This window comes from Carettochelys insculpta, chromosome 4, assembly GCF_033958435.1.
Source record: "Carettochelys insculpta isolate YL-2023 chromosome 4, ASM3395843v1, whole genome shotgun sequence".
Lineage (NCBI taxonomy): Eukaryota > Metazoa > Chordata > Testudines > Carettochelyidae > Carettochelys > Carettochelys insculpta.
In genome coordinates, this window is record NC_134140.1 from 106,056,895 (window position 1) to 106,084,010 (window position 27,116).

Here is a 27,116-nt window from a genome sequence, read left to right on the forward strand (position 1 = left end):
GTACTGATGTCCAAGTGATCACTAAACTGGAAGTGAAGTCTTCCTCACCAGGTTAGTTAAGTTACTTGCTGTTCAGCAGTTTCAATCGTGATCCACAATGAGTCCAAGCACTTGAGCTATGTACAGTTTACAAGTAAATAATATCCTGTTTTTATTTATGATGCATGTACATAGTCACTTGAAGAGGCCTGTGGATGAGATTGCAGAAGCAAAGAAAGTGAATGAAGGGTGCTGTCTTTGGTCACAAATTAGCTTACAACACGTACAAAAGAAAAAAAATGATTTTGTTTTTGTTGTAGGTGCTATCAATGTGGCAGCTTCTCATTTGGCCTCTTGGTTCTTCCAGTCCTCTTTACAGAAATGTTTAAGTAGTTGCTGGAGATGGTTATCCTGTGCTTCTAGTGGCTTATTCTCCAGCTGTTCCACAAGAACATGTCTTCCATACTGGTCCCTCACCACAGTCGTCCTCTGTGAGCTGGATTTATTCATTGTTGTCCTGAGGACCAAAATAAGAGGTAAGAGCTTGACAAAATAGTCTCTCACTTCCTCCCCTCTGTTAGTTAGTTAATGCTCAAAAGTAAGTTCACTGCCATGCCAACTCAAACCTTTTAATAACTGCTCCATCCTCTTTCCTGATCTCATTCTCTACTAAAGTAGGGAGTTGGATTTTCATTTGGTTACCTGTAAAACTCAGAGCCTAAAGTGAAAGTGAAACACAACAACACTTAGAAGGGGTTTTGTTGTCCTTTAATTTTATTAATAGGGTCACCTGGGATATTTACCTTTTCAAAGTCCTCTTTGGCTGATGGAAGATCAGTAGCTAAACTAGCATCACCCAGGTGTTTCTCTGTTCTTTCTCCTTGTACCAATGTGGTCTTTATAACTTTACTGACTTTGCGGCCTTCCACTGGTTCAGCCTGAAATTCTGAGTCTGAAGCATGGATGAGAAGGCTGGGCTCAGAGACTGTCACCTGGGAGGAAGAAGAGGCAGCACTTTCTTTTACTCAGGGCATCCCTAATTTTGGGGCTTGTCAGCCCCTCAGGGTAAGCTGGTTGGTGGGTTTGGGTTGGAAGAAAATACCACCTCAGACTGTTGCTCGTCACTCTTCAACACAAGCCGCTTGATGACTTTTGAATAGCCATCACCTTCCCCAGCTGTAAGCGGCTCCTGTGGGTCTCCATGCATTAGCACTTCCTCTTTTTCTCCTGTGCCATCTGGAGAAATATAGCGCCTGATAATCTTTCTGGTGACCTAAGGGTGGAATAAATAGACCTTACTTGCCTTCTACAGCACACTGTGTTTACCTCAAAGTGCTCCACTTGGGAAGGAACAATCACTTTCTCACACATACAGAATGGGGAGAGACGACAGGAATGACTACAGCAGAAAGGGATCTAGGGGACCACAAGAGTTAACAGGGTGATGCTGTTGCCCAAAAAAAAAAAAAGGGGGGGGGGGGCAAAAGTCATGAGTGATTAAAGGTCTAGAGGATGTGACCTATGAAGAAAGTTCGATAGATGGCAATCAGAGATGGATGAATACATATTTCAGCGCCTCACTAGAGCAGATAGGAATATTGGGCCTACCTTTTTCACGACACTGTGTCCATGTTCATCTGTGTACTGCTCCTCTGTTACTGTTTCTGGTGGTATTTCAGGCATCTCATCACCCTGTGTGCCACAATTTTTATTTTATTAGGGAGATGCTACTTTACATGGAAAAACACCCCACTGTCAAGGTGCAGCAGCAGTAAAGGCATGCATGATTAGTTCACCTAGCAGCATCTGCACACTAGTTGTCAGTTCCTTGTAATGGCCGTGCAGTACTTCAACACTCAATACCTGAATAATGACCCGGCGCCGAATGACCCTGGTAGTTACCATCACCTCTTCATCTGAGCTGGTCTCTAGCTCACCTAATTCCTCTGCTAGCTCCTGGTAAAAGCAGGGAAGCATTGCTCTTTTTTTATCATTATCATACTGATGCTGTATTTTTGGCTTCTACTTTTGTTCTCACCCTTCTTCCCCCTCCCCACCTTGCAGGTATATTGACTTGCATGTACCTTTTCAAATGATGATTCATCATCATAATGTCCTTCCAGTGCTGCTGGCTGTTCATCAGTTGACTCCACTATAACCAGACTGGCTCTCCTTGGGAAGCTGAGACAGCAGTCATGACCCTCACTAAATGAGGGTCTCTCATCAGCTCTGCCCTCTGCTTTTGTGATGGCACTGTGGATTAACAGTGAGTACCAAAAATTATATTGGAAGTAACCATTGCCACCTCGCTGAGGGAATTATTACTTGAGTTGTAACACCTTCAGGGTGAAATATAACAATGCTTACAAGTTCTCATGTTGTGCAGCTGATGAATCTTCTGGCAGATCCTGTGCTTTCCCTGAGAACTCAGCTTGCACTCGCTCTTTGTGTGCTTGTTGCAGGAGCTCTGTAACTGATGTGTCTGTCTCAGTCCTAGGTGTGCCCTCTTGAAAGGAAGAGTAACTGACAGAAGTGTCTTCCTCAGAGACAATGGGAGGGTGATCAGCTGGCTCGCTATCTTTATAATGTTCCTCCTGCAGTGCAGAAAATCCTAGGAATAAGTTAACAAAATTAGAATGTCATGGCATCATCTCCAGTAGAAGCTGGTGAAGGGTTAACATTAGGAAGCACAGCATACCTTCACTATGATCCAGTCCTATGGTTTGTTCAATTTCTGCATAGGTACGAGTGCCACGGTCCTGCACAAAGTCTATGTGGCTTGTCTCCATTAGATGAACAATATCCATGCGGTTGATTTTTGTTAGACACAGGGTAAGACTTGCATCTGTGAGGTTAGAAAAAAATGCATGCTTCACTTCTTGTCCAGCCTGTTAGGCTGGGAAGCATACTTGATGCAATAACTGAAAATTTACCTGTAGCATGTTTCCCATCCCTCTCAAGCCAGTATTTCAGGAGTGCATGGCTCTGGTCCTGCAGCGAATTTGGATTTTCAATTCGGATCTGGTGAATTTGCTCTTCTGTGAAATCGAGTTCTCTTGCTAATTCTGTAACCAAGAAGCCATTTCTTTGAATACAGACAGTTGTTGTAAATTCCTCTATAGAGAACATGTCCCGGGCCGTGGGGTTTGTGTGTGCCTTCCACTACCCTTTACCAGACAGCCTCGAGATGTCAAGGATTTAACAGTGTTCCCCATATTATAAAAAAAGGTCCGCCCTGGCTCTATAAATTCTGGAGCACAGCCCCAGCTTTCTCAGTCTGTCGGGGAGCAGCAGAGAAGAGGACAGCATAGGGGGATAACCCCAATTAGGAGACTAATATTAAAATAATAAAATAATTTAAAGGGACAACCCATTAATGGGAAAACCCTATTAAATCCCTGCAGGGTAGAGTAAGACCTCAGGCGTCGCCAATAAGCCCTGAGGCACCCTTAAAAAGATAAGTATCTTATTAATTGTATACATATTAAAGGCCCCATCTGCCTGGCCAGCAGGGGTAACCTCACCTAGGCAATTTTGAATTCCAGCTGTTCCCTTGGGTCGCTGGGGGACCTAGGGTAGAGCATCACCGGCCATTCTCCTAAACGGAGAATATTGTCTAGTTTCCTCCCGAGGCAAGGCAGTAAAGGGGCTCCGTTACCAGAGGGTCCGACATAGGCAGCTCTCGGGAGGCATCATATTATAGTTCTCTTAAGCCCCAAACTACCCATTATTAAAATTGGGCGCTGGGACGCAGGTAAGTCAGTGCAGTTTTAACTCATTGCACTGAAGTTCTTTCGGGCAAGAATATCCCATGCTGGAAGCCTGTAACCAGGGTAAACACCAGGCATAATAGTAACAGTGTATGTGTACACATTCTGGAAGCCCGTTACCAGATAAAATAACCTGGCATAACTATATAATTACAGATACATGTTAATATAGAACACACAGACATATATACACAAGTAAACACATAGAAGTATAGGAGTGTTATCGTTATCAGTTCTGGTTTTGTTTCTTTTCCCTTACAGTGCACGCAAGGAAGAGCACCAAGTTGTGTATTCCAGTGGAGCCACCAGTAAGTTAAAAAGGGTATAGCTTAGACATTGTAACCATTATAGAGTACAGTTAAGGGCTATTAGTCAGTCAGTCCCAAATCCTGTGCTGAGACTCAGGGAACAGGGAAGGAAACATAGTTGTAGCTTTTAGAAACACTTAAAAGATACACAGTAAAACAAAGTATAAATAGGAAATAAATAAATAGGAAACAAAAAGTGTTACATTACAATAACCCAGTTCTTGTTAAAATAAAAGAAAGTTAGTTTGTGGACAGTTGACCCTTTGTCTGTCATCTTTTCTGGGGAACAAATAGGCTCTGTCACACACCCTGTAAACCCCTTTGGATCAGACACATCGATCCAGGTAGCGGGGTAAAACCTGGGCTGGTGGCTGGTGGAAAGTCTTAGGCAGCCTCATCGGCCGCTTGGTTGTCTCTGTATTGGCCATTGCAGCTTGACCTGTGCCAGCCTCTGTAGATCGTTAACAGTAGAATAATCTATTACCCCACTGCTGGGGCCAAGTCCTTGTGCAAAACGTGTGCATTCAGACTTGTGCCATTACCTGTCCAGCTGAATCCAAGATGATCAGCAATATGTGCCAGTCTTTCCTCCATTCTTCCTTGATCTAAATAGGATCAAACAGAACAAGCACAAGTGATCTGAGAATTGATGTATTGGAGTGCCATAACTACTCAGACTGGAACTTTTCACTACTTATGTCAATGTAAAAGTTTGCTGCACGGGCCCCCCCCCCCCCAAAAAAAAAAAAAAAAAAAAAAAAAAATTCAATCATCTCCACAAAGAAACCAGCAAAGTTCGAGTTTTGGTTTTCATGAAACACACACACAGCTTTCCTGACATCACCATCTCAGTAGTTAATTACAGAGAGGAGATGGATGTGTTTATTCCCAAAGCAGATCAATTGGTATTAAATGATAACCTGTTTTTAATTTCCTGATTAACGCTTTCCATAAGCATTCGCATTATGCAATCTTGAGACTGTTTCCCAGACAAGAAAATATAGACAATACAATACAAAACACTGCTTACACATACACAATCACAGAAAGCTCAAAGATCTCACACACACACAAAAGAACCATAAAACTCATGACATGCATAGCACTACGAATCCCAGTGGCTGGCAAATACCTTCAGCACGATCATGGACATTTTCATCAGGAATACGCTCAATCTGAGTCTCAATGGACTCATCCCAAATGGGCCTGGTGTCAAAGATGTCTTCAGGAATTGACTGCTGGGTCTCAATGGATGGCACATTTTCTATAACAGAAACTTCTAGGGCACTACTACTTTCATCATCTGAAATTAATTCTTGTTCTCTTTCTGACTGGGTAAGTCTATCCACTAACTTGGAAGCTTCATCACTAATTTCTTCAAAGAACTCTATGGAGTTTTTGTAAAGGTCAAAAAAATGGTCCTTTTGTTCTTTAGTGGGACTAATAGTACCGTGGGATGCTGTGGTGCTTCTGCTTTTAACTGGTAGTCTTGAGGAAAATATCTGTGGTCTTGGTGTTGTGACATCATCTGATTCAAGCTCTAGCTGCGTCTCATCTACCCTGTCTCTGGTCTCTGCTTCCCCCTCAGCATAACTCCTAGCTTTTATTGAACGTCCAGTCTTTGGATCGATGGGAACGCTTGCATCGGATTCAGACTTGCTTCTGTTTGTGGATAGTTTGCATGTCATATCGAGCGCTTTGGGTGACTGCGGCTTTTGGGCATAAGTTTCTGTGTCTGTACACTCTTGGTCAGCTTTTTGAGAAGCTGCTTTGATAGGAATTTTAGACTTTGGTTTTGTTGAGTCACCCTTTATTTCATCTTGCAGACTGTCCGGAAAACCATCTGAGGGTGGGATCTCATATTCTGACTGTTGTGGTGCAGCAGAAGTTGTTCTTACAGGAATTTTGGATTTGCTTTCAGAAGAAGGCACGCTGCTCTCCAGGACAGCAGTAGGGATTTCAATCACAGATCTCTGTTCCTCGGGTGAAGAGTCTGGGGACTCGTCATCCTGTTCAGAATACACAGACCTAGTGACAGTAGAAAACTCTAACTGTGTATCTGTTGCAGACTGCTCTGAAGAGCTAGGGCAAGGCACCTGACTGCTGTCAAATGTATCAGTTTCCTCTTTCTTTGGTGATTTAGAAGAAACTGAAATACCCATTTTAATGGGAATTCTAGATTTAAGTTCTGCTTTTATAGTTCCTGTGCTAGTCATTTCCTCTGATTTATCAGGAGGTTCTGATACTGGCAATGCTGTTGTAAGTGCATCGTTTTCCTGTATATCAGTTTCATCTGATTCTGATGGTGAAAAGGAATCTAGTGATCGCTGTAGCTTGGAAGATTCCATCTCTGCAGCTGCTTTCATTTCTTCAGATAAAGAAACTTCCTGAGACTTCTGCCCTACTTGGAAAAAGTGAAAGTTTTCATCAACATAGTTCCTTTTGGTCATGTCGATGGCTCCGCTTCGAGTCATTTCAAACAACTTTCCTTCTTGGAAGAGAAAAGGATTTTGTTCGCTAGTTGGTGTCCCTTCTTCTGTGGGCGTCCTGGCCGGCGTGGTGTCCGGGGTTGTACCTTGTGACTGCCTGTCCACCATTAAAGCAAAAATCTTTTGTTCCTCTTCTTTCACTCGAGCCTCAAAAGCTTCATCGTCTTCACGTATTTCGCTCCACCTGTCAGAATCCACATCTGTTTTGGTGATGACCACTTGGCTGATCAGTTTCTCGGCTTCATCTTTTATATGCTGAAGGGCAGATTGGTCTAATGCTGTAGGGTCTGCTGTTGAAGGCACTGAAGTTTGATCTTCACCCGCAGGAGTACATCTGCTAAGTGTACTGGTTGCTAATGTTTCCTCTGTCGTAACTTCTGCTTTAACAGAATGAGCATCTCTGGGTGACGGGCTTGTTTTCTGCCTCGTATCAGTTCCTAGCCTACTTTCGCAGCTAGAGAAAAAATGTTCCGAAGGGACATTTTCATATGGGCTCGTTATATGTGGAGCACCGATTTCATCAGTATCTGCTGCATAACTTCCAAATTCTTCCTTGTTAGTGGTAAGGGATGAATATGCTGTGGAAAGCTCCTCTCTATAAGATAGATTCTGAGGCATTCCAAAGTCTTTATCTGATTTTGTCAAACCGCTTCCCAAATCAGCATCCGCAGGGGAAATATCTTCAGCCAGTGCTTTGTCTTGTGATGCAGAACTGTGAGCGGTATCATCCCCTGCGGCACTGAGGTCTTCATGTGTTAACTCTCCAGATGCAACAGTCGGTTTCTGAGAAGCATGGTGTTGCTGTAGTGCTAGGGAAGGCCGATGAACCAAAACATCATCAACAGTTGCATTATAGAAAGCATCGTCGAGTCGTATGACTGGGCCATTAGGGCTAATTGTCTCACTTTCGTCCCTACAACACTTTGTTTCTGGTATGATACCAGCATCGGATTCTTGAGGGGAAGCTCTACTGTTATCACCCAGCACAGATGGTTCCTCTTTTCCAGGCTTTTCTGATTCAGCTTTGCACTCCTCCATCCTGAAAGCATGTTGTTTGGGGTCAATAGGCTGAAATCCTGCTTCTTCAGGACTGGAGCTCGAGTCTATGCTGGATAGATGGGGTGAAGGAGGTTGCACTCGAATCACAGGCTCCATTAAGAGGCCTGAGTCAGCTTCTTTTTTCAGCTGAGTCAACTCTGGCTCACTTTCAGAAGAGGAAGAGCTCTTCCTAGTGTCTGCAGCAGACATCACTACTGTAGGGATATCTTTTTCATCCATGCCTGTTGGCTCTGGTACTTCCATTTCACATGTAATACCTGAATCGGCAGGAACTGAAATTTCATCTTGCTTTTTATCCTTTACGTACTCTCTTTTCTGTTTTGCTTCTTGTTCTAGTTCATCAAACATTTTAATTTTGGTCACCATTTTAAACATCTCCTCCTCTGGAGTGAATCTCTTCTTGGGTTCACTTTCTGAATCATCCTCTGGTTCTTCACTGACTTCAGGGATTGTGGCTGACTTGGAAATATTTGACAGTCCCTGAAAGTCTGCAGTTTTGGGTGTAATTTCATAGCTAATTTCTTCAGAGCTAGGTGTGTCAGGTGAAAGAGGACTTTTCCCTGAGCTCTCCATGAGGGATGTTTGTTCTAAACTGTCATCTTCAGCACTTCCATCGGGGTCACGAAGAATTCTGGAACGCATCGATGCTAGCTCTGGGAACATGTCTGTTCTGCTAGGGACAGACTGAAGGGGAACCTGTCCTGTAAAAAGGCCAGCCTTTGCTTTTTGTTCTACAGGGCTGCTTTCGAGAGAATCACGGCATGGTGACTCTTTCGTAGGGCTAGGCTCCAGGGAATCAGGTGTTTTGTGTGATGAATTATCTTCCAGCACTGGGCTTGCTTCCAGTGAGTCCTTATGACTTATAGCCAGGGATTCATCTGCCACTGGGCTACAACTTTCACTGTGGTGACTAGCAAGGGAAAGTTCCAACCCTTGGGGACTTCTAACAACAACATGACGTTCACAGGTCATATCTTTCTCTAAAGAGCTGTCATACATGTCAGAAGATTTAGTTAAAGGTGTGTGTTCGCTACTTTTGGATTCTTTGGTACCGCTAACATTTGTCATATTGGAAGCCGAAATACCATCTGTAAGTTCACCTGCCCCTTTCTCAGGGTCTGAAGGTACTTGTTTTGATAAATGATCGGAATGAGATTTGATAGCTTCAATATCTGCACTTAGCTGTCCTGCAGCAATACCTTTATCACCTTTGGATTCTTTTGTTTCTTCAAGTTCCTCATGAGTTTTCTTGGGCGAGAAAGACAAACTTTCAGGGCTCGTTTCTGGAGTCTCAGCCAGTCCTTCGTGCTTATAACTTTCCTCAGAGCTGATCTGAGGGGTTCCGTCAAGCAGGCTACCGGGAGAATCTGCTACGCCTTCATGTTTAAGGCTTTCTGAACTGCCATCAAAAGCACCGCTTTGCAAGGAGAGAGCAGGGAGGAAACCATCTTTCACATACTCTGATGGAAATGTAACACTGAAAGGGCTGGTCAGTACTTGCTCTAAGTGAAGCTCTCCTTCTTCAGTAACTGAAAGGTGTCGAAACTCCTGGTACTTGTCGTTACTCTCAAGCTCTTCTTTAATGACATCAGAAAAGTCGGTTGAGGTTTTTCTGTCAGGGCTGATCTGGAAGTCTGCATCTCCTTGTTCGTCATCAGTTGTCTTTTCCGTCACAGCTGCTGCCTCCTTGGAACTTTTTTCATCGAATACCGGAGAGAAAGGTTCGGGCGTTTTATAACTCTGCTCTTTTATCTGGCCTCTATCCACAGATACCTTTTTAGTGTAATCAGAAGAAGCTTGCTTTCCTTTTTTAGAAGGTGAATCTTTCTCTACCTTAAGGACTTTGGTTTGTTTGGCTGGGAGGCTATCTTTTTTAGTTGTTTTCTTAGTTGGTCGTACCTGTCCTGCATCACTTTCTAAATAAACTGCTTCTTTCTGAGTTGATTCTTTGTCAGAGCGTGGCTGCTTTTGTTTGATAGATTTGTGTTCAAACAGTCCAGATTTATTCTTGGATGGATCTTGACCTGATTGGAAGGCTTTCATCAGCTCCCGGACTGACACAGTCTCTTCGAGTCTTTCTGTTTTAGCTGAAGGTGAAAGAGGTGGCTGGGCTTTGTGCACTGTTTTTTTAGCTTGTGCTGGTTTTATAACAGGCCTCTCGGCAGTCATTTCTTTTGGGTGGATTCTGACAGGCAGTTTTGAACGTACTTTCTGTTCATCTTCCACTCGCTTCTGAAGAGCTTTTACTTTGTCTTTTATCGAGCCAATGGGCGTCTCTTCTATTACGGGGGATATGGCGCTGACATCGGGAGCGGCTGCAGGTGTTAAACCTGGCTCATCATCTAATGACTCCTCAGAACTGAACTTTGTTAGTCCCAATTGTTCTTCACTGCTTTGTGTCTCTCCCTCTCCTTCCTTTTGCCTTTGTTTATCTTTTAGTTTCCTCCTAACTGGTTTTTTAATTTCCAAGCCTGGTTTGTGTTGTTCCAGTGTACCTTTAGTTTCAGCAGCTGGAGAGGCTTTTCCTTCTTCTTCAGAACCCCTGCTGATAACAACAGCTTCAAATCTCTCTTGCACTACATCTTCTTGGAATGTTTGTGGTTGCACCTCATGAAGAGACACATAGGTTTTTAAATCCTCTGTAAGATAGTCTACCATCCCTGTCATATCTTTCTGTCTTATCTCTGTTGCTCCTCTTTCTATCCTAAGTTCTGTACAGACTGGTTCAATGGCTTCCACTGGAGCATTATGTCTGGCCTCTTCAATTTCCTCATCACTGACGATAACCCACTCCTCTTCCACTAACTCCCGTCCAGAATGGGACCTCGGCAGTATGTGATCTTCTCTTGTGCAGGTTCCACGTCGGAGAATTTCATTTACTTTCTCTAAATCCTCTTTCACTCTTTCCACAATTTCAAAAGGTTCTCCTGGGTCGTCTTCAGTGGGTTTCCCAAGATCTTTCACCTTAATGGAACGTGACTGATCGGAAGGGTCAGTTGTCAAGATGGCAGTCATTTTGATCAAATCTTGTTTCATCTCAGAAACTTCAGACAGCAAGTCTGGACTGGCTAATACTGGGACTTCATTAACCAGGTGGCTTTTCAGGATAGATGTTTCTGTCGATTCTGTCTCGTCATCATCTTTGATGTGAATGAAAAACATTGAAAGTAAAATGGAAATCAAAAATAGAGATTGAAAAATGTAATCAGGACCAAAAATGACAGTCTTTGGTTGAATTGGTAGGAGGGTCAACATACGGGGCTGGGAATGGTGGATCCACAAGATCTGATGATATAAGAGCAAAAGCAAAGCTAACAGGAAAAAAAAAACAAAAGAAAAATGGGCAGGAAATAACTTGCTTAATTTTCCCACTATTGCACATCCACACATACATCACCACCAATGTCTCAGGACAACATAAAAATTAGCATAATACCAAAAATAAAATTAAAAAACAATGCAGAAGCACAGTGAAATTACACAGACATCTCAAGATTGTTTGGATGTTAGAGATCAATGTTGAAAGAAAAGAAGAAGAAAAACACCAAGCCAAAAAAAATACAAAAAAAACCAAACAAAGGACACAAATTGTTTGAAAGTCGATTTCCTCTAAGTGAAAGCCAGTAATAGCAAACTGTCAGAATAAGTTTGAGTAAAAGTAAATATTTTTTTCTTCAGTGATCTTAATAGTTTGTATGTATTTAATTCTGCATTCTGATCAAATATGTTGAGGTCTGAATCAGCTGCAAACTGGCATTTCATCTAAGGGGATCTCACACCTAAACAATGAAACAAACATTCTTTTGCTTCAAGAGGTATGTGCCTGGAACATCCTCTTAAACAAATATTGTATACATTGAGGACGTAAAAAGAGAAGAGAGGAAAAAAAGGGGAAAATAAAAATAACTGTGAATCAAATTAAGTGTGAATTTAAAGGTTCAAAAATGTAATGTATAGCAACCAAAAATCAAGACATTCACACTGGACACACATACAATTTATGTAAGCCAAGTTATTTCCATGCAAAACAAAAGAGTTGGGTATGCAGCCTTACTTAAAAGCATTAGTGGAGAATGAGGATAAAATAAGACATGAAAATAAAACACACAGTGTACTGTGGTGAAATATTAGCTCTTCGCTGCAACCAGTATACAGAGTGTTGGACTGTAGGCAACTCTGGTACAACATAATTGCTTGTGGGGACTATTATGTCCAGATCATCACAGTTATTTATGTGTAATGTAATAATTTTTTCTGGCCTTTAAAAATACTGCAGTAATATTTTGCTATACCATAAGGCCTTAATTAAGGAAAGAGTAAACCTATCTGAAAGATACTGTGCACATATCTGCACTTGTTCTTTGAAAGAGATTCACTCTAATACTTTTTTTTGTAAAGTCCAAGCATTCCTCCATTGGGAAAGTAGGCACAGTAAAACGTGATGTTCAGACTAGTAGGCCCTCTAAATGCCTGAAATGGTGAACAAGAGGGCTAACCGAGCAACTCACATTTGATGGAAAATAAAGGAAAGCTTGTGAAATCTCCAGAACTGTGTGGAGGAGACATTTGAGACAACTTCAACATCTTGTGTGCCTCATAATAACTTGACAAATTGTCAGTCCATGGGAAATCTTGGCATTGAGACTCCAGCTGTCTAATGTGATTTGGTAGTGTGGAGCAGCTATAATTTCTATGGATTTCTACATAGGCACATGGACCTAGGCGAGTGGGTACTGACACAGGTTGGGGGATCTAGTTTGTTTTTAAGTTAGGATTTCCAAATGCTTCATAACTCCATGTGGGCACAGGAGTCTGTCTTTATGGTAGGGTCAGAGCTTTGGTTATGTACTCCCAAAGACAGAAGATCAGTTAGAATCACCGTTAAATCCTGAAAAATCCTCACACTAGAAAGTAGTTTGTTTCACAACGGACACTGGGTATTACATTGTTTTAAAGGGAGAAATTGGAAAGATCAGTGTCTCAGGATTTTGATGCTAAAAACAACTACAGGTTGAACCCGAACCAGAGAATTTGCCAGCCCACAGGAGGTCAGTAATTACCAACACTTCATCTGCTTCCTGGGCTCTTAGAAGAAACACTGAGAGCCAGTACTAAACAGAATTTATGGGACGTCAGGAAACTTGGCCACACCCATGATAAGTGGATATCTGGCTAACCAGTTGAATGGGGGTGGGGGACAAGGGGGTGGCTGACGAGGCTGTGGACAGGGGCTGGAGTGGCCCTGGCGGCAGCACTCTTGAGCCGGGTCCACTGCAGGGCTGCTCTGGCCCAACTGTTTCACTGATTTGCTTGGGTTTGCATTGTCATTAAATGGAAACATTTACCAGAGCAATTATTTGTTATAATCCCTGCCACTAATAAGAGTCAGGCTTCACTGCAAAATGGATGTATCTCAGCAAAGTCATATTTCACCACAGTAATGGGGATTGCACAGCCTGATTACCTTGGACAGTATCACCTTTTGCATATGCCTGCATTTCTTGTCATCATCTTAATTAAATATATTGGGGTGTTTAGTGATGCTTTTGTTAAAAAGTGATACTGTTGTTTCTCTTAGGTGACAAACACACACAGACGTGAACATGGAGGGATGGGTATTTTTTCAAGCATCACAGCAATAGCAGGATTACTAGGGATGTTGAAGGAAAGTGAATGCTTAGATGAATTGTCTTAATATGGTATTAATTATAAATTTGTAAGTTAAAATGTATTTCATTGAATAGCTGCATTAATATTGCTTACTATTACATTTTTAAATTACTAGTTATGTCAGTTGGAGCTTGCAGTCTCTTTCATGCTTCTCTTTATTCTTAACCAGCTTTCATACAAAGTAGTTTTTATGTATATATTTTTAATCTTACTTTTTTCTGAGGTCATGCCAACCTGAAAGAGAACACAGATCAAGTGAAATGGTTAAAATATCACACTGGTGTATTTATGTGTAAATATATAAGATCATATAGAGATAAATGTTCAAAGTGGCCTGTGGTTTTTGTCTTCACAGATTCTTTGTGCACAGATAAAAGAATCTCACATGTAAGTGGAATTTGCACATCCAAAATTAAAAATTAGGTGGTTACGCTCTGAACATTTACTCAACTCTATTGGTAAGACAAATGGAAGGAATGGAACTGGATAAGGTTGAAACCATGCTGCTGATAACATTGGGACCCACAGTTTGTCTTCAGCAAATGTGAAGCATTCCCATTTCAGCCAATAAGAGTTCTATATATGGATATATTGAAGATGTTGCCCCAAAATAATCTGTTATCTCTTGCTTTTCAGATAGTTCACATATCTATTACTATACCTAGTTTTAGGTGAACAGCTGTAGATTAATATAAGCAAGCATTTTAATGTCCTTGTGTAATTACTGCACTGCTACTAGAAATCCCACAGACGCACTAAGGGAAGTACAGACTCCTAAGTCCATGTAATAATAAATTTTAGTAATACAAGATCAAAGGAAATTACTGTTTTAATTTTATCTTGGGATATGGCCCAGTAGTTCATTTAAAAAACACTTTGCTTCAGGGTCTGGCTTTGTTGAGTTTTTGGAAGGGAGGTATATCTCTTGGACATATCAGCAATTGACAGACATGAGGTATCAGATGAGACAGGCCGTATGTCACCTGCTAATTACTGGGCACTTCTGAAAATATTGCCAAATTATTTAAATAGGTGGGGAATATCACACCTAAGGTTATAATCATCATAATCCTTGATATTTAGTTTTTTAAATAGCATAGTTATTCAGATTGCCATCTAAAATGCCTGCTGCGGTAGTGGTTTCCGTAGTTTATGTTCATAAAGAGTATGTTAATAGTTTACAGGGAGCTGGACAAAACCCCAAAACAAATCTTTGCACTCTTATACTCACACAACTTGTAAGCAACCTTGAATTTCAGTAGACTTTTCCACCTGGACCAGTTAAGATCATCTCAGGTCAGAAGACAATATACTATGTCCAGAAGGACAAAATGTTCCGTCTCCAAGACGGACATTAGCTCATTTATTAGGAGAAATAAGCAATGGCAGAGCCATGATGATGATAGCAAAATTACCTCTTCTTCCTGCTCTTGGTCTGATTCCGATTCCTTTCAGCCCAAGATGCCATGCAACAAGAAAGGAAAAAAGAGAGAAGGAAAAATACAGAATAGTGAGAAGAAAAGAATAGGAATAGTATGGTATCAGACAATTCAACAGGCAAGAGTAGGCAGAAAGCACAGTTTTAAACAAAAGTGGCTTGAGGAGTCCTAGGTTTCTGCTGTGTCCTAAATACTGCCATGGAATGCATGCATACCTCAAAAAACTACCGATGGTGTATGTTAAGAGAGCACAGGTATGCTTAAAATATTTAATGGAGATACCCTTTCAAAAATAAAGCACATTCATAAAAATATGGGGTTCTTGTTGACTATTACAAGGCATGGCTATTACAGCACACATCTAACAGTAATGCATTAGTAAAGACGCTTTTCTGCTAATAACGTCTAAGTTCCTAGAGTTAAACTCATGCCGGGAGAGGGCTGCCCATCTGTAACAAAATATGGACCACACAAGGTAAATGTTAGCCTGTAAATCTTGGCTTACTTTGGTTATTCGAGAGATCCAAGAAGGACAGAATAGAATTGTGCTGGCTCTCTGCACAGGTGAATTTCTCTTAGTGCCTGATCCAGCACTCATTGAAATGAATGAAAAGACATGAACCTCAGCGGAACCTCAAATATACTATTTAAAACATTGACTTTCAGTAACATTTTCCGATTTGCCTTTGCTGTTAGCTGCTTTCCTTCTGCAATAGCAGTATGCCCTTTGAAGAGGCTCTCATTAGAAAGCAGTTGCAAAGCATTATATGGTTAAGCATAGTGTGGCAGATTTTTGACAGATGGCAAAAAAAATGTTAGAATTCTTTTTAGAAAAGAGTAGGACTGTCAGCTAACGTGCATTAACGCCTGAAATTAATGCATGGCAGAATTAACTAACTAAAAAAAACAAACGCACAGACGTTGCCTTTAATTGACAGGCCTAATGAAGAACAGCCAAAGATGATGAGATTGAGGACACTTTAGCTTCCCAGTCCCCACTGGGAGCATGTCAGCCTCTGGTCACAGATTTCCCCACTGGAAGCACAGCTGTCTCTCTGGGTTTTTTTCTTGGCTCCCTACTCCGGAACAGTTAACAGGACATCAGACATAGATCTTCCCACCAGGAGCCCAGCTATCCCCACACAGGTTCTGGGCTCAGTGATCCCCACTGGGTACGTGGCTGTGCCTGGCAAGGAGCACTGTGTCTAGTGTCCGCTCAGCTCCCATGCTGCTGGTGGGTAGCAGGGAGCTGAAAAGCTCAGTGTGGCTGTCCTGTACCCTATGGGGACTGGGGAACTTTGGAGGATAGGGGACAGAAGGGGGAATCTGGGCTACGGGCATGGAGCTGTTCGTGGAGCCAAAAGCCTCCTCTTCAGTCCGTGGAAGCGCTCCTGGCGAAGATGAGCAGTAGCAACAGAAGGACAGTGTGGACATGAAGCGCTTTGTTAAAGACAAACTTCTACAAAGCTCTGATACAGCACAGTTGGCATTACCTTTGTGTACAGGGGCAACGTGATATTTAAGTTGCAGATGGCTTGATGGACGAGACCTCTTGTAGATTTTGGTTCCTTCATAAACGATAGTCGCCCACAAGGTTCTTGTGTGGAGTCTCGAACCTAATGTAGCAGAGAGAGAAATTTAAGCAGTACTTTAGCCATACTATGTATTCCATATACTGTGCCAAAACTAGCTGCAGGAAAAGATTAGATCTTGAACAAAGTTTCTTCGTGTATATGGATGTGCATTTATGGTGTTGTTCCTGTGTGTTATATATTGGACTATGTGAAAAACAGGAGAGGTCAGCAAAATAATGTAGACAATTTGAAGTCAGTAATAATGACTTACTCATATAAAATTCAGTTGAGACAGGGCTTGCACTGCAGCTGTGTTCTTGCGATAACTTGCGATAACTGTTTTTTCACTGACATTGATTCTAGGACATTTTAAAAGTAATCTATAAAAACCTTCAACATTCATACATAACACCATAATCTATATGTGCACTTGTATCTGTTTAAGCAGATTATCATCAATTGCTGCTTCTTTGACTTCATTAGGCACGAAAGACAGCAAGTGACCATTGAGCTGCTGTTATAGGGAGAATGTGACAAAAATGACACTTTAGATATTATGAAATGGAAGAAATCTTTTAACAATTAAAGCCATATTTAGTGCACTTTAAATTTGAGACTACTGCTTGAGTATCTCTGAAAAATCTGCAAATTACTTAAGTGTGACCAAAATATAACCCACTAAGCAAAACAAAATTATATGGGATCATGAGATGTTCTCGGACTTTGAATTAAACCTATAAGATGCCTGTGTATCATATCTATAAGGCAAAACTAGGCATGCAACATTTAGAACTTCAAATATGAAGTAGTTTTACATTCTGTAAATAATCTTGGGTAGTACATACAAATAAAAAAACTATACCTCAATGGCTACGTCTACACGTGAAGCCTACATCGAAGTAGCCTATTTCGATGTGGCGACATCGAAGTAGCCTATTTCAATGAATAACGTCTACACGTCCTCCAGGGCTGGCAACGTCGATGTTCAACATCGACGTTGCGCAGCACCACATCGAAATAGGCGCTGCGAGGGAACGTCTACACGCCACAGTAGCACACATCGAAATAAGGGTGCCAGGCACAGCTGCAGACAGGGTCACAGGGCGGACTCAACAGCCAGCCGCTCCCTTAAAGGGCCCCTCCCAGACACACTTGCACTAAACAGCACAAGATCCACAGAGCCGACAACGAGTTGCAGACCCTCTGCATGCAGCATGAATCCCCCGCTGCAGCAGCAGCAACCAGAAGCCCTGGGCTAAAGGCTGCTGCACACAGTGACCATAGAGCCCTGCACGGGCTGGAGAGACAGCGTCTCTCAACCCCCCAGCTGATGGCTGCCATGGAGGACCCGGCAATTTCGACGTTGCGGGACGCGGATCGTCTACACGGTCCCTACGTAGGGCGCTATTCCGATCCCCTCATGAGGTTAGCAACTTCGACGTCTCGCCGCCTAACGTCGAAGTTAACTTCGAAATAGCGCCCGACGCGTGTAGCCGCAAAGGGTGCTATTTCGAAGTTAGTGCCGCTACTTCGAAGTAGCGTGCACGTGTAGACACAGCCAATATTGGCTTGCTCACCAAGACTGAATGATAAAAATTAGTCTTAGATATAGCTATGTGGTTTCATACTTCTGTTAAGCTGACTATGCAGGATGCAAAGCCAAATGACATACTTTCAGGATTGTATTAGAAAATTCAGGAATGGACCCAATCATATGAAGCCAGCAGCATAGGATATAAATACAGGTGTATCAGTTCTAAGTAACACAGATTTATACAACAGTAGGCCAGGCAGGAGGGAGGCCATCCAAAATGGTACAAGAGAGGGTTCCTTGGTTATAACTAACCTATCTAAAGTTATAGCTGCTTTTCCAAAGTTAACTTCTCAAGTAATCCCCATTTGTAAGGCTGACTCGTTACATTAATTTTACATCACAGAAATAATTAAACATCTTTAATTTAAACAAGAATATGAAATGACTGATATAGCACTCTCAGCTCACTAATCCCCAGCACCATTGTTGGTGATACAGAATTGCCCCAATACACTGATGGATGCTTTGAAGCCCACTTCTAGAGAATTGTGGGAAAATCTCTCTGCATTGCCTGTGAAAGAACTTTTCTATTGGCCGAGATCTTACAAGAATGGGCATAATGGCTCAGACCAAAGGTCCACCTAGCCCAGTATCCAGTCTTCCAACTGTGGCCAATGCCCCAGAGTGGGTGAATAGACTAGGAAGTCATCAAGTGATCCCCTCCTCTCATTTCCAGCCTCTGACACACAGAGGCTAGAGGCACCTTTCCTACTCATTCTGGCTCATAAGTATTGATGAACCTGTCCTCCATGAATCTATCTAGTTCTTTTTTGAACCCTGTTAAAGTCCTGGTCTTCACATCCTCTGGCAAGGAGTTCCACACTGAACCTCTTGCCCTGAATTGAGAGTCATTCTAACTGTAAGTGTGGCAGTTTCTTGCCTGTAGGTCTGCATGCTGGTAACATTTTAGTGAGAGCATCACTTAAGCTGTTCACCCAATCAGCTGCTCCTTCACTTGAGACTGTAGGAAGGCAACAGATGATGAGAATAATTTGAAGTACACATAAAGGACTCATTCACGTCACAGGGCATTTTGTGTTGTCTTCAGTGGGAGTAAGATTGGGCCCAGAGTTGAAGAATACGTATAGAACAGTTGAAGAATTACACCTGTATTTATACAATTTTGGTGAGGTGAGTACTAAGGTTAGCACCAGTGTAGTTCAGCCAACTTGTCTCTTTTATCTGTTACATAGTTGAAATACAATTTTCCCAATTATGTCAATGCACTTGCTGCCATGCATAAGTGTGTCCTTCTGTCACACTATAGTTCTACAAAAATGGGGTTGTGCTTGTAAAGGGACCAATCAAAGGAGACAAAATACAAAATAAGTACAAATGGTGTTGTTTCTTCATCTCATTCAGTAGAGAGCAGTATTCCAAGAGATAATATTGCATCATTGTAAATCTGAACTGCCAGGCTCTGAAGAGAGCAATACAAATTCAGGACATTTTTACCCAGATTTGGGACCACTATGTTTAATAAAGTCTGGCTTGCTCTACCAGACAACAGTTGGCGTCACAAAATACTTTTGTACATGAGAAGGTGGAAAATCTGGGGGCTGGACGTTTTCCAGACTGAGAAGTATATTGAAAAGCCAGAGCCAGCCCTGAATAAAACCTCAGTCCATAAACTGAAATTATTCCATTACCTTGACGAACAGTGGAAGTCTGTTTTCTTTGAAGGCATAAAAACTGAATATATGATGTTGCCCACTTTTTGTTAGTGGCACCAGATTGCCAAAGCAGTCAACGTAGATAGGCTTTCCTTCTAAGACCTATGTGGGATTGAAGAAAAAAAAAAAAAATCCTCCAAATCATGTTAATAGCCATATTCAATATTCATTTCTACAACCCTTTTGATTTATACTTATGTAATCACAATTCTGCATTGTTTGAACAAGTATTAATTTTTTCAGAACACCACAATCTCAGCACTCAGCATTAGGCTTGCCATTTATTGTTATTGAGAATGTGTGATGACACATTCCTTGACTCTTGCACTAGTTTCACCTACTAAGAGTAACAAGCAGTCCTGTGGCAGCTTAGAGACTATCAAAATTATTAGGTCATGAGCTTTCATAGGTAAAATCCACTTCATCAGATCATGACTTAAATATTTGTTAGTCTCTAAGGTGCCACAGGACTGCTTTCTGTGTTTGAAGTTACAAACTAACACAGCAACCCCTCCAAGACTACTAAGACTAGTGTGAAGTGCTTGTATATGAGAACAGTGCCCTGTGTTCTATGAACCTGTGCAAATTTTCCATTTATAGGAAAGTTTGCCATTTCTAGCATACTGAACTCAACTGGTTGTCCAATTTTCTTTTCAGCTGTCATTTGGCTAACTCTACCACTGTTCCACACCTGCTAGACAGCTGACAAAGTCATGGTGCACTGGATACAACTTCTTCCAAAATGGGTCAGTCATTTGTGTTCACCACTGCATCTGACAGAAAGATCTTAAACCATAAACAAATTCGGGATCACCATTTCTGAAGTGGAATGTAGTAGATCTGGGTGTAATGGGAGGTTAAATGTTTTACCTTCTTGGTCCATTCAAATCTTCCAGAGTTTGTTTACCATTTAGCAGGAGGACCATCTGGGAAAGTCTTAGAGCTGAGCTTTCGTCCTGGGCTCCATGGGCCCAGTTTTCAGTGATTGCGCTTGTGGTGGTGATTTATATGACCCTTCTTCAGTCCCATGTACTCACCTCAGCACAACTTTTGGAATCAGCCCACCCAAAGGGCCCTCGTTACTTTGCTTCCCAGGAATTTCCAGTGTAATATGCACATAGATTATCTATTTTCTCTGCTAAAAATGGTCTATCACAGCCTTTAGTAACAGAGGGTGACCCTGACAAAGCATGAAGTGCTATGTGACTGCTTTTTTCTTTGATAGAAAAGACTAATCTCTCTGTCACTATGCATTGTGTATAGATGGTGAGATTTAGAGTAGAAAACAGGTCTCTAAGGAGGAGTACTTTAAAGACTAACAAAATGATTTATTAGGTGGTGAGCTTTTGTGGGACAGATCCACTTCTTCAGATCTCTAGAATTTCCAGTCCAGACCCAATTATATATCACAGACTAACATGGCTACGTCTCTGTTATTAAGGTCCACACAGAAAGATTTGTATATGATTAACATCAAACATTTCTTTTTACCTAGCCAGCTAATTTAACTTTTTGATACTGGTGGACAAGTATAAAGAATGGCTTTTTTCACTGATGTCAACAGCAAACATGCTGTCAAAATCCAGCTACTGATGTCAAGATGGCCTGGAAGGAAGTGGGTGACACAGGCTGGTAGATGCATTGATTTAGAGTCTCTTCCAGTTGGGAGTCCACAAGTGGGCTCCTACAGCATGCAGGTGGGTTTTAAACTGCTCCTTCCTCTGAGAAAATGGTAAGGCACGTGCACCTGCGTGGAAATAATACTGTTACATCCTCCCTTGTGGTCTCCCTCCATTGGAGCTGCCCAGTGACTTAATTTCTCTGTTTTTGTGTGCCAAATTCTGAGATTCTTAGTTCCTACCAACTTCTGTGACAGTTTTGCCCCACTGAGGGCTGAACAACTAATATTACTCCTGCTTGACAACAACCAAAGCCAGCCTTTCAGCAGAGTATTTCTGGCCTGTTCATCACTGTTTGCACACCATGCCAAAGTCCCTTGGATGGCAGCAGGAACCATTACCCTTCCGGATTGCTGTTTTGCAGTGAAATTAGTCATGAGAATAGTATCCTGAAGACTCTCCTCCCCAGGATTTGATAGACGGTGTCACTTGTCTAATACACTTTAACCCGATTGGCCTGGGGAGCAAATGAATGAGTTTAGAGAAAAAAAAATTCAGAAACACCTCTAGAACGACTTAGGAGCTCAGGTCTCATTGACTGTCAATAAGACTTAGGTGTCTATGTGCCTATTCATTTTAAAAAACATAATCAAGGCTCCCAAAGTCACTTAGATGCTTTTGAAAATTTTACCATAGGGCTTACACACTGGGCCTCTAGAATGAAGATTCTGCAGGCTGCTCATTCCATCACCTTCCCAATTCTTGCAGCTTAACCTTACAGCTGGGATTTTCCAAAGGACCCAGTGATAGCCTCTCTCTGCTCCCATTGATATGAAATGAGAGTTTGATATCAGGTCAGAGCTGGTTTGAAGGTTGGTGCTCATTTTGTTTTGAATTGTCCTACATCTTGCTCTGTGATCAGAGTATTCTGTTTACAAAACATAACCAAATCAATATGGAAATTATGCATACAACTTGAAGGTATAAAGAGAGTTTTCTGTTCAATTGGTGTTCATTTTCATGAACAGAAAAAGACTCAAAAGACCAGTATACATTTCTACTCACAGAGAAACAACCAACCACATCCTTTGGTTTGGAGGACGTAAATCTAATTTTCAGTCCAACTACAAAACTTTACAGTCATGTATACAGGTTCGGCCTCTCTCATCCAGCACTCTGGGGACCTGACCGGTGGTGGACGAGAGAATTTGCCAGACCACAGGAGGTCAATATTGTCTAGAAAACTGTCAACACTTCCCCTGCTTACTGGGCCATTAGAAGACATTTAGCGGTAAATCTGTACTAAATAACAGCACAGAACACTGAGAGCCAGGGCTGGTGGCTGTAAGCAAACTTCATGGGACCACGGGAATCTTGGCCATGCCCATGATAAGTGGTCATCCAACTAACTAAAATCATGCTGGATTATGGATGTTGCCAGATGAGAGAGTTCCTTATCAGAGAGGTTCAACCTGCATGTTTCCATTACTTATCTCTGCTTCTATATCAGACAGCATGAAGAATTTGTGACTACAAAGAAATGGGGCAAGACTTTGTGAATGAAGACAAAGAAAATTATACTTTTTATCCCTGTATTGTACCTCTACATCCCTGCTTCTGGCAACTTCTGCGAAGTTTTCTTGTTGTTCTAGCGTTTTATCCACCTTGTCGTCTGTCATGCAGAAGCACCTTAATCGAGCTTCAATGGGATCATGTGATTTGGCAAACACAACAAATTTGGCCATGTATGGGACACAGATTATTTCTCTATATACTTGGGAGGCAAAAGTAACAGATTCCTGTATCTGCCGACAGTCTACCAACCAAAACCTGTGAAAGAACATAAGGAGCAGTTACTGGAATTGGCCATCTAGCAGGATGAAAGCAATTCATATCACCATACTGTTGGTGTAGGCATCGTCCTGGTACCGTTGCCCTTTGACATCAAGTAACACAGCTGGAGACATTTAAAATTTATCATTTTGCTAGATGAGGGTCAGGACACCCATAATGCCTCTTCCTTGGTAGAAGGTAATTTTAAAAAGTTATGTACACCCTGATCCTGCAAAGATTTGCATACACATTGAGCTTAAAGTAAATAAGTAGTTCCACTGAACTCAAAAGTTTGGGGATAGTGTATATGTGGAAGTATTTGTGGGATGTGGACAAGGAACAGTAACCTGATGAACTTAAGACCTACTCATTTAACCTGTTGTCATTGTTAGGCCTTAGTTGTAAATCATTCTATGCCCTAATAATCTCAGTGTCAACCAGACAAGAAATTGCATTTCACAGCAGTGAACAAAACTTACTAGCTGCTGATAGGACATGAAACATTTCAGTGAACAACCCCCAGTACTAAATATTTCCTTCACTGTGGCCAGGCAGACTTACCGGAGCAAGAAATGAAAACCATGAAATTAGGGTATAATCTGAGTTTTGCATAATGATACAGGCCATACTGCCAGACATAGCCTCTTGAATCATATGCTGGCCTATGAACTGATTAAACCAATGAGAGGCCATTGTTTAACTGGCTTCACTTATTTAACAATCGCCTGGAAACGGCTTACAAGAAAATGCCAGCTTCTAGCACTACTCTCCAGCAGACTTCCTTAAAAACATTCCTTGCTGCTTCTAACAAAGCAACTCTCATTCTGTTGCAACAGACCCATCTACTGCAGACAGCAGACACAAATCACTATACAAATCACAGAAACATCTTGGCAACCATGACTAGAACTACTGCTCCAAAACCAGGTCTCTAACAGCTGACCAAAATGAAAACACCCCTTATAATGGTAGCAACTGTCTTGTCCCTTCTTCTGGCTTGTCGCTATACAGCAACATTACTCTCAAAAGGCAAGAACATGAAACGCTACCATTTCTGATTCCAGCTGCCATATAGTCTGCTGAGACAGAGTTCTCTTTGTGTACTTAGGGAGTGAAAAAAAATCTTATTTTGTACAGTTTTGGGCTGAAGAAACATAAATGTCCTGTTAAGAATTTTCAAGTGAAAGGAATAAAAGCTGTTATTTTCATCTAAAGCTGATGACATTTCATTTAAATAAAATTTGATGAGTGGGTGGAAGACATGGATGCATTTGACACCTGTAGAAAGGAGGAGGAATTCACAAGGGGTCAAAGACTCCTCAGAGCTGACACAGTCTACAGGGGGTTTATTATTAATGATTAATGGCACAACAGCTCACAAACTGTACACTTTGCAACATGATTATTTTGCTCTTGAAGATGAACAATTGTCTTTCTTTAACCACACTGAACACGTTCATTGATTGAAGAGTGGAAACTGGGGACATCTGAACATGAGGAAGCAAGTTTGACGCTCATGGGTCGTGTATGGTGAGACTTGCCAAAAGTGGGGAGAGATGCTATATCTGACTCAAATCTGGGAGGATGAGTCCTGTCTTGAGAAGCCGCCACTGTGCTCAAACTTAGGAACATTTTAAAATTTGATTCTATATATGAGAGACAAAGAATACAGCTGTGACTAAATTTGCATCTGATGGAATGGAAATGGAAAATTGAAACTGGCAATGTCTTGAAAACTGCAGTCAACTCCTTCAGTAATTTAGATAAATGTATCATTTCACAAACACTGTCTGGAACAATGTAATTCTGCGAATCGAGGTGTGATTCTTGTATAACCATGTACGACCTCGACTCACAAAGGTACATATGCTTGTGCTGCTCACTGACTTTATGTGCTTTACGTTAGGCATGTGTTGGTGAGTGACAAGAGAGCAGGTGGATCTTGTCAAAGGCCTGTAGCCATAGGTTGTTTCTCAACAGCTGTATGCAGCATTAATTACGCTGAAGGGCACACATTAAGACTTCATTCAATAGCCAACATTGCAGATTAGACACTGTGTTTGAGAGTCTACAGCTGCACTAGGGTCATGACATCAACAGCAAGCCCACATATGGAAGTTGTTAGTGTGTGAAAACTCCATTTTAAATACCATGTCTCACAATTGTTTGATCTCTCCAGAGCATTACAAGGGTAATTCTTGTAAGCTTCTCTGCTGTCAGTGCCTTAATCCTAGTGCATCCACAGATTTGGCTCTCCCAAACAGTGTCTAATCTGCAATGCTGGCTATTGAGTGAAGTCTTTAATATGTGTCCTACAGCATAACTAATGCAGCATACAGCTGTTGAGACACAACATATGGCTGAAGCGGTTTCTCTTGTGGTCTCTACTTAAAGTTCATTCCCCAGTCCTTTGAGACTGAGCATTTTGGCTCTATATTTTTAAAGCTTCATTACTGGCCTTTCACTGCATGTGGGCCTCTGTCTTCCCTAGGGAAATGTCTCATCTAGACAAGGCTCAAGAAGCTAGACCAGTTTTTCCATAGCTTGGATTAGACTGGCTTGTCTATAGATAAATTACAGTAAAATGCTAATAGTAACTGGTCTGGATACCAAATGTTGATCTGTATCACCAGCCAGTTTTCACACTGGTTCAACAGAAAGGATGTTAGATCCTGAGTGGTCTCCAAGGTCCCCTGCTGGTGGAAAGCTGACAGTTAGTGGCTCCCTCCCCACCCCCGACTTTCCCTAGCCATATCTTACATACTCCTTTATGCTGTGGAATGCAAGCAAGGCTGGCATAGTGCTGGTTATGCCAACTCTAACTCAATTGGTAATTTTGCTACACCAGGGAAGTCTGTTGATTCACTCTACAACTACTTGGCACTACTGCAGATAGGAGGAGTGAACCTGATCCTTGTTTTAACAGCTTTTGATCCTGCAATGATTTCATACATGAGTAGCTCTGGACATACAAATATTTCTGTTCATGCTGGTAGGACAAGTTGCATGAAGTTACCCAGATGTGCAAGAATTTGAAGGATTTGGCCCATAGATTAAAAATGCTTATGGGTAGAGATTGCATCTTCCTGATTGTGTGTCTGGGCCTACCAGATTTGGATACAATGCCACTGCAATGTAAGTAACAGATAATAATAAACACCATATGCTACTTAAAAGCCAATTAAATCTAACATCAATTCTTTGTTTATAGTTATTCGGAAGGACAGTAGCTGAATTTGATCAGGAAAGTCTGCACCTAGGTGACACTGAACATCTACTAAAAAACAGTCTCTGTTATATCTGCAATGCAGCACAATCTGAAGATAGGCAGCTACTTCAGCTGAATGAATGTAGAAAGAGCATGCAATTGCTTTGTTTGCAAATGGAAGGATGTGTTACTGCTGTTCTTTTTCATGTTGGCTTCACTCTGTCTTCTGTAGAATATGCCTCATCTTGTGATTTTCATACAGGACCACTTCCAAATCAGTATGTAAGTTCTCCCTCACTGATTTCTGATTCTTTGGAGATTGCTAGAAGTAACATTCTTTTATATGTTGTAAACCAAGTAGAGAATCACCCTCACTGAATCTTCAAATAACTATTTGGCTGCCTCATAGAGCAGTACCCAACAAACAAGATCATGGTGGAGTTTTCACAAGGGCTCAATGTTACAGCAAATCTGTACCCACTTAAAACTGTAATACAATTCCCATTTAATTCAGCAAGTGTAAAGTAAAGCTAATATTGCAAATCCAGCTCTCTGTGGCTCTGTAAAAAAAATCTCGAGGCATAGAAGATGATACAAATGCAACCAGGGCAATTACAAGATCTCTCACGTCCCAGTTGGTTCAATGCATTAAATTAAATTAACTATTCATGCTACTGCAATGTTCTTTCGAAGGTCTATACTTTTAAACATATGAGCAGTCTCATTAACTTTAACATTCATATGTCCCTAAAGTTACACATGCGCTTAAGTACCTTGCTGAATTGTGGCCATCTTTTGACACTGAAGAGGTTAAAACAATAAACTTATTCTTCTCTGTAGAAGATAATGGTTAACTAAACAAAATCAACTCCCTTCCAAAAAAGATGCTAGATATAAGTGA

The 27,116-nt window shown here is 41.5% G+C and overlaps 1 protein-coding gene and 1 long non-coding RNA gene across 6 annotated transcripts in view; one reads left to right on the forward strand and one right to left on the reverse strand.

The window, feature by feature from the left end:
• LOC142012710 (uncharacterized) lies at positions 1-27,074 on the forward strand. Of its 4 annotated transcripts, none has more exons than XR_012645435.1 (5): positions 1-51; positions 300-515; positions 2,103-2,245; positions 26,004-26,142; positions 26,219-27,074. It is a non-coding gene; the product is annotated as an uncharacterized LOC142012710 (long non-coding RNA). The 4 variants fall into 4 exon arrangements; XR_012645436.1 differs by lacking the exons at positions 26,004-26,142; positions 26,219-27,074 and adding exons at positions 4,011-4,057; positions 13,631-14,684; XR_012645437.1 differs by lacking the exons at positions 26,004-26,142; positions 26,219-27,074 and adding an exon at positions 13,631-14,684 and having other exon boundaries at positions 2,044-2,245.
• ANK2 (ankyrin 2) overlaps positions 322-27,116 on the reverse strand; it is a 223,750-nt gene continuing 196,955 nt past the window's right edge. The window contains exons 34-50 of one of the 2 annotated variants that reach the window (XM_074993415.1): positions 22,776-23,004; positions 19,532-19,657; positions 16,208-16,330; positions 14,691-14,723; positions 13,488-13,509; positions 5,190-10,745; positions 4,600-4,662; positions 2,913-3,044; positions 2,678-2,824; positions 2,347-2,590; positions 2,064-2,232; positions 1,843-1,935; positions 1,588-1,671; positions 1,085-1,252; positions 783-971; positions 606-697; positions 322-496 (exon numbers count right to left, since the gene is read on the reverse strand). In XM_074993415.1, the coding sequence (XP_074849516.1) occupies positions 322-496; positions 606-697; positions 783-971; positions 1,085-1,252; positions 1,588-1,671; positions 1,843-1,935; positions 2,064-2,232; positions 2,347-2,590; positions 2,678-2,824; positions 2,913-3,044; positions 4,600-4,662; positions 5,190-10,745; positions 13,488-13,509; positions 14,691-14,723; positions 16,208-16,330; positions 19,532-19,657; positions 22,776-23,004 (7,645 nt within the window). The remainder of the gene's footprint in view (positions 497-605; positions 698-782; positions 972-1,084; positions 1,253-1,587; positions 1,672-1,842; positions 1,936-2,063; positions 2,233-2,346; positions 2,591-2,677; positions 2,825-2,912; positions 3,045-4,599; positions 4,663-5,189; positions 10,746-13,487; positions 13,510-14,690; positions 14,724-16,207; positions 16,331-19,531; positions 19,658-22,775; positions 23,005-27,116) is intronic. The other variant, XM_074993414.1, reaches the window with a different exon arrangement.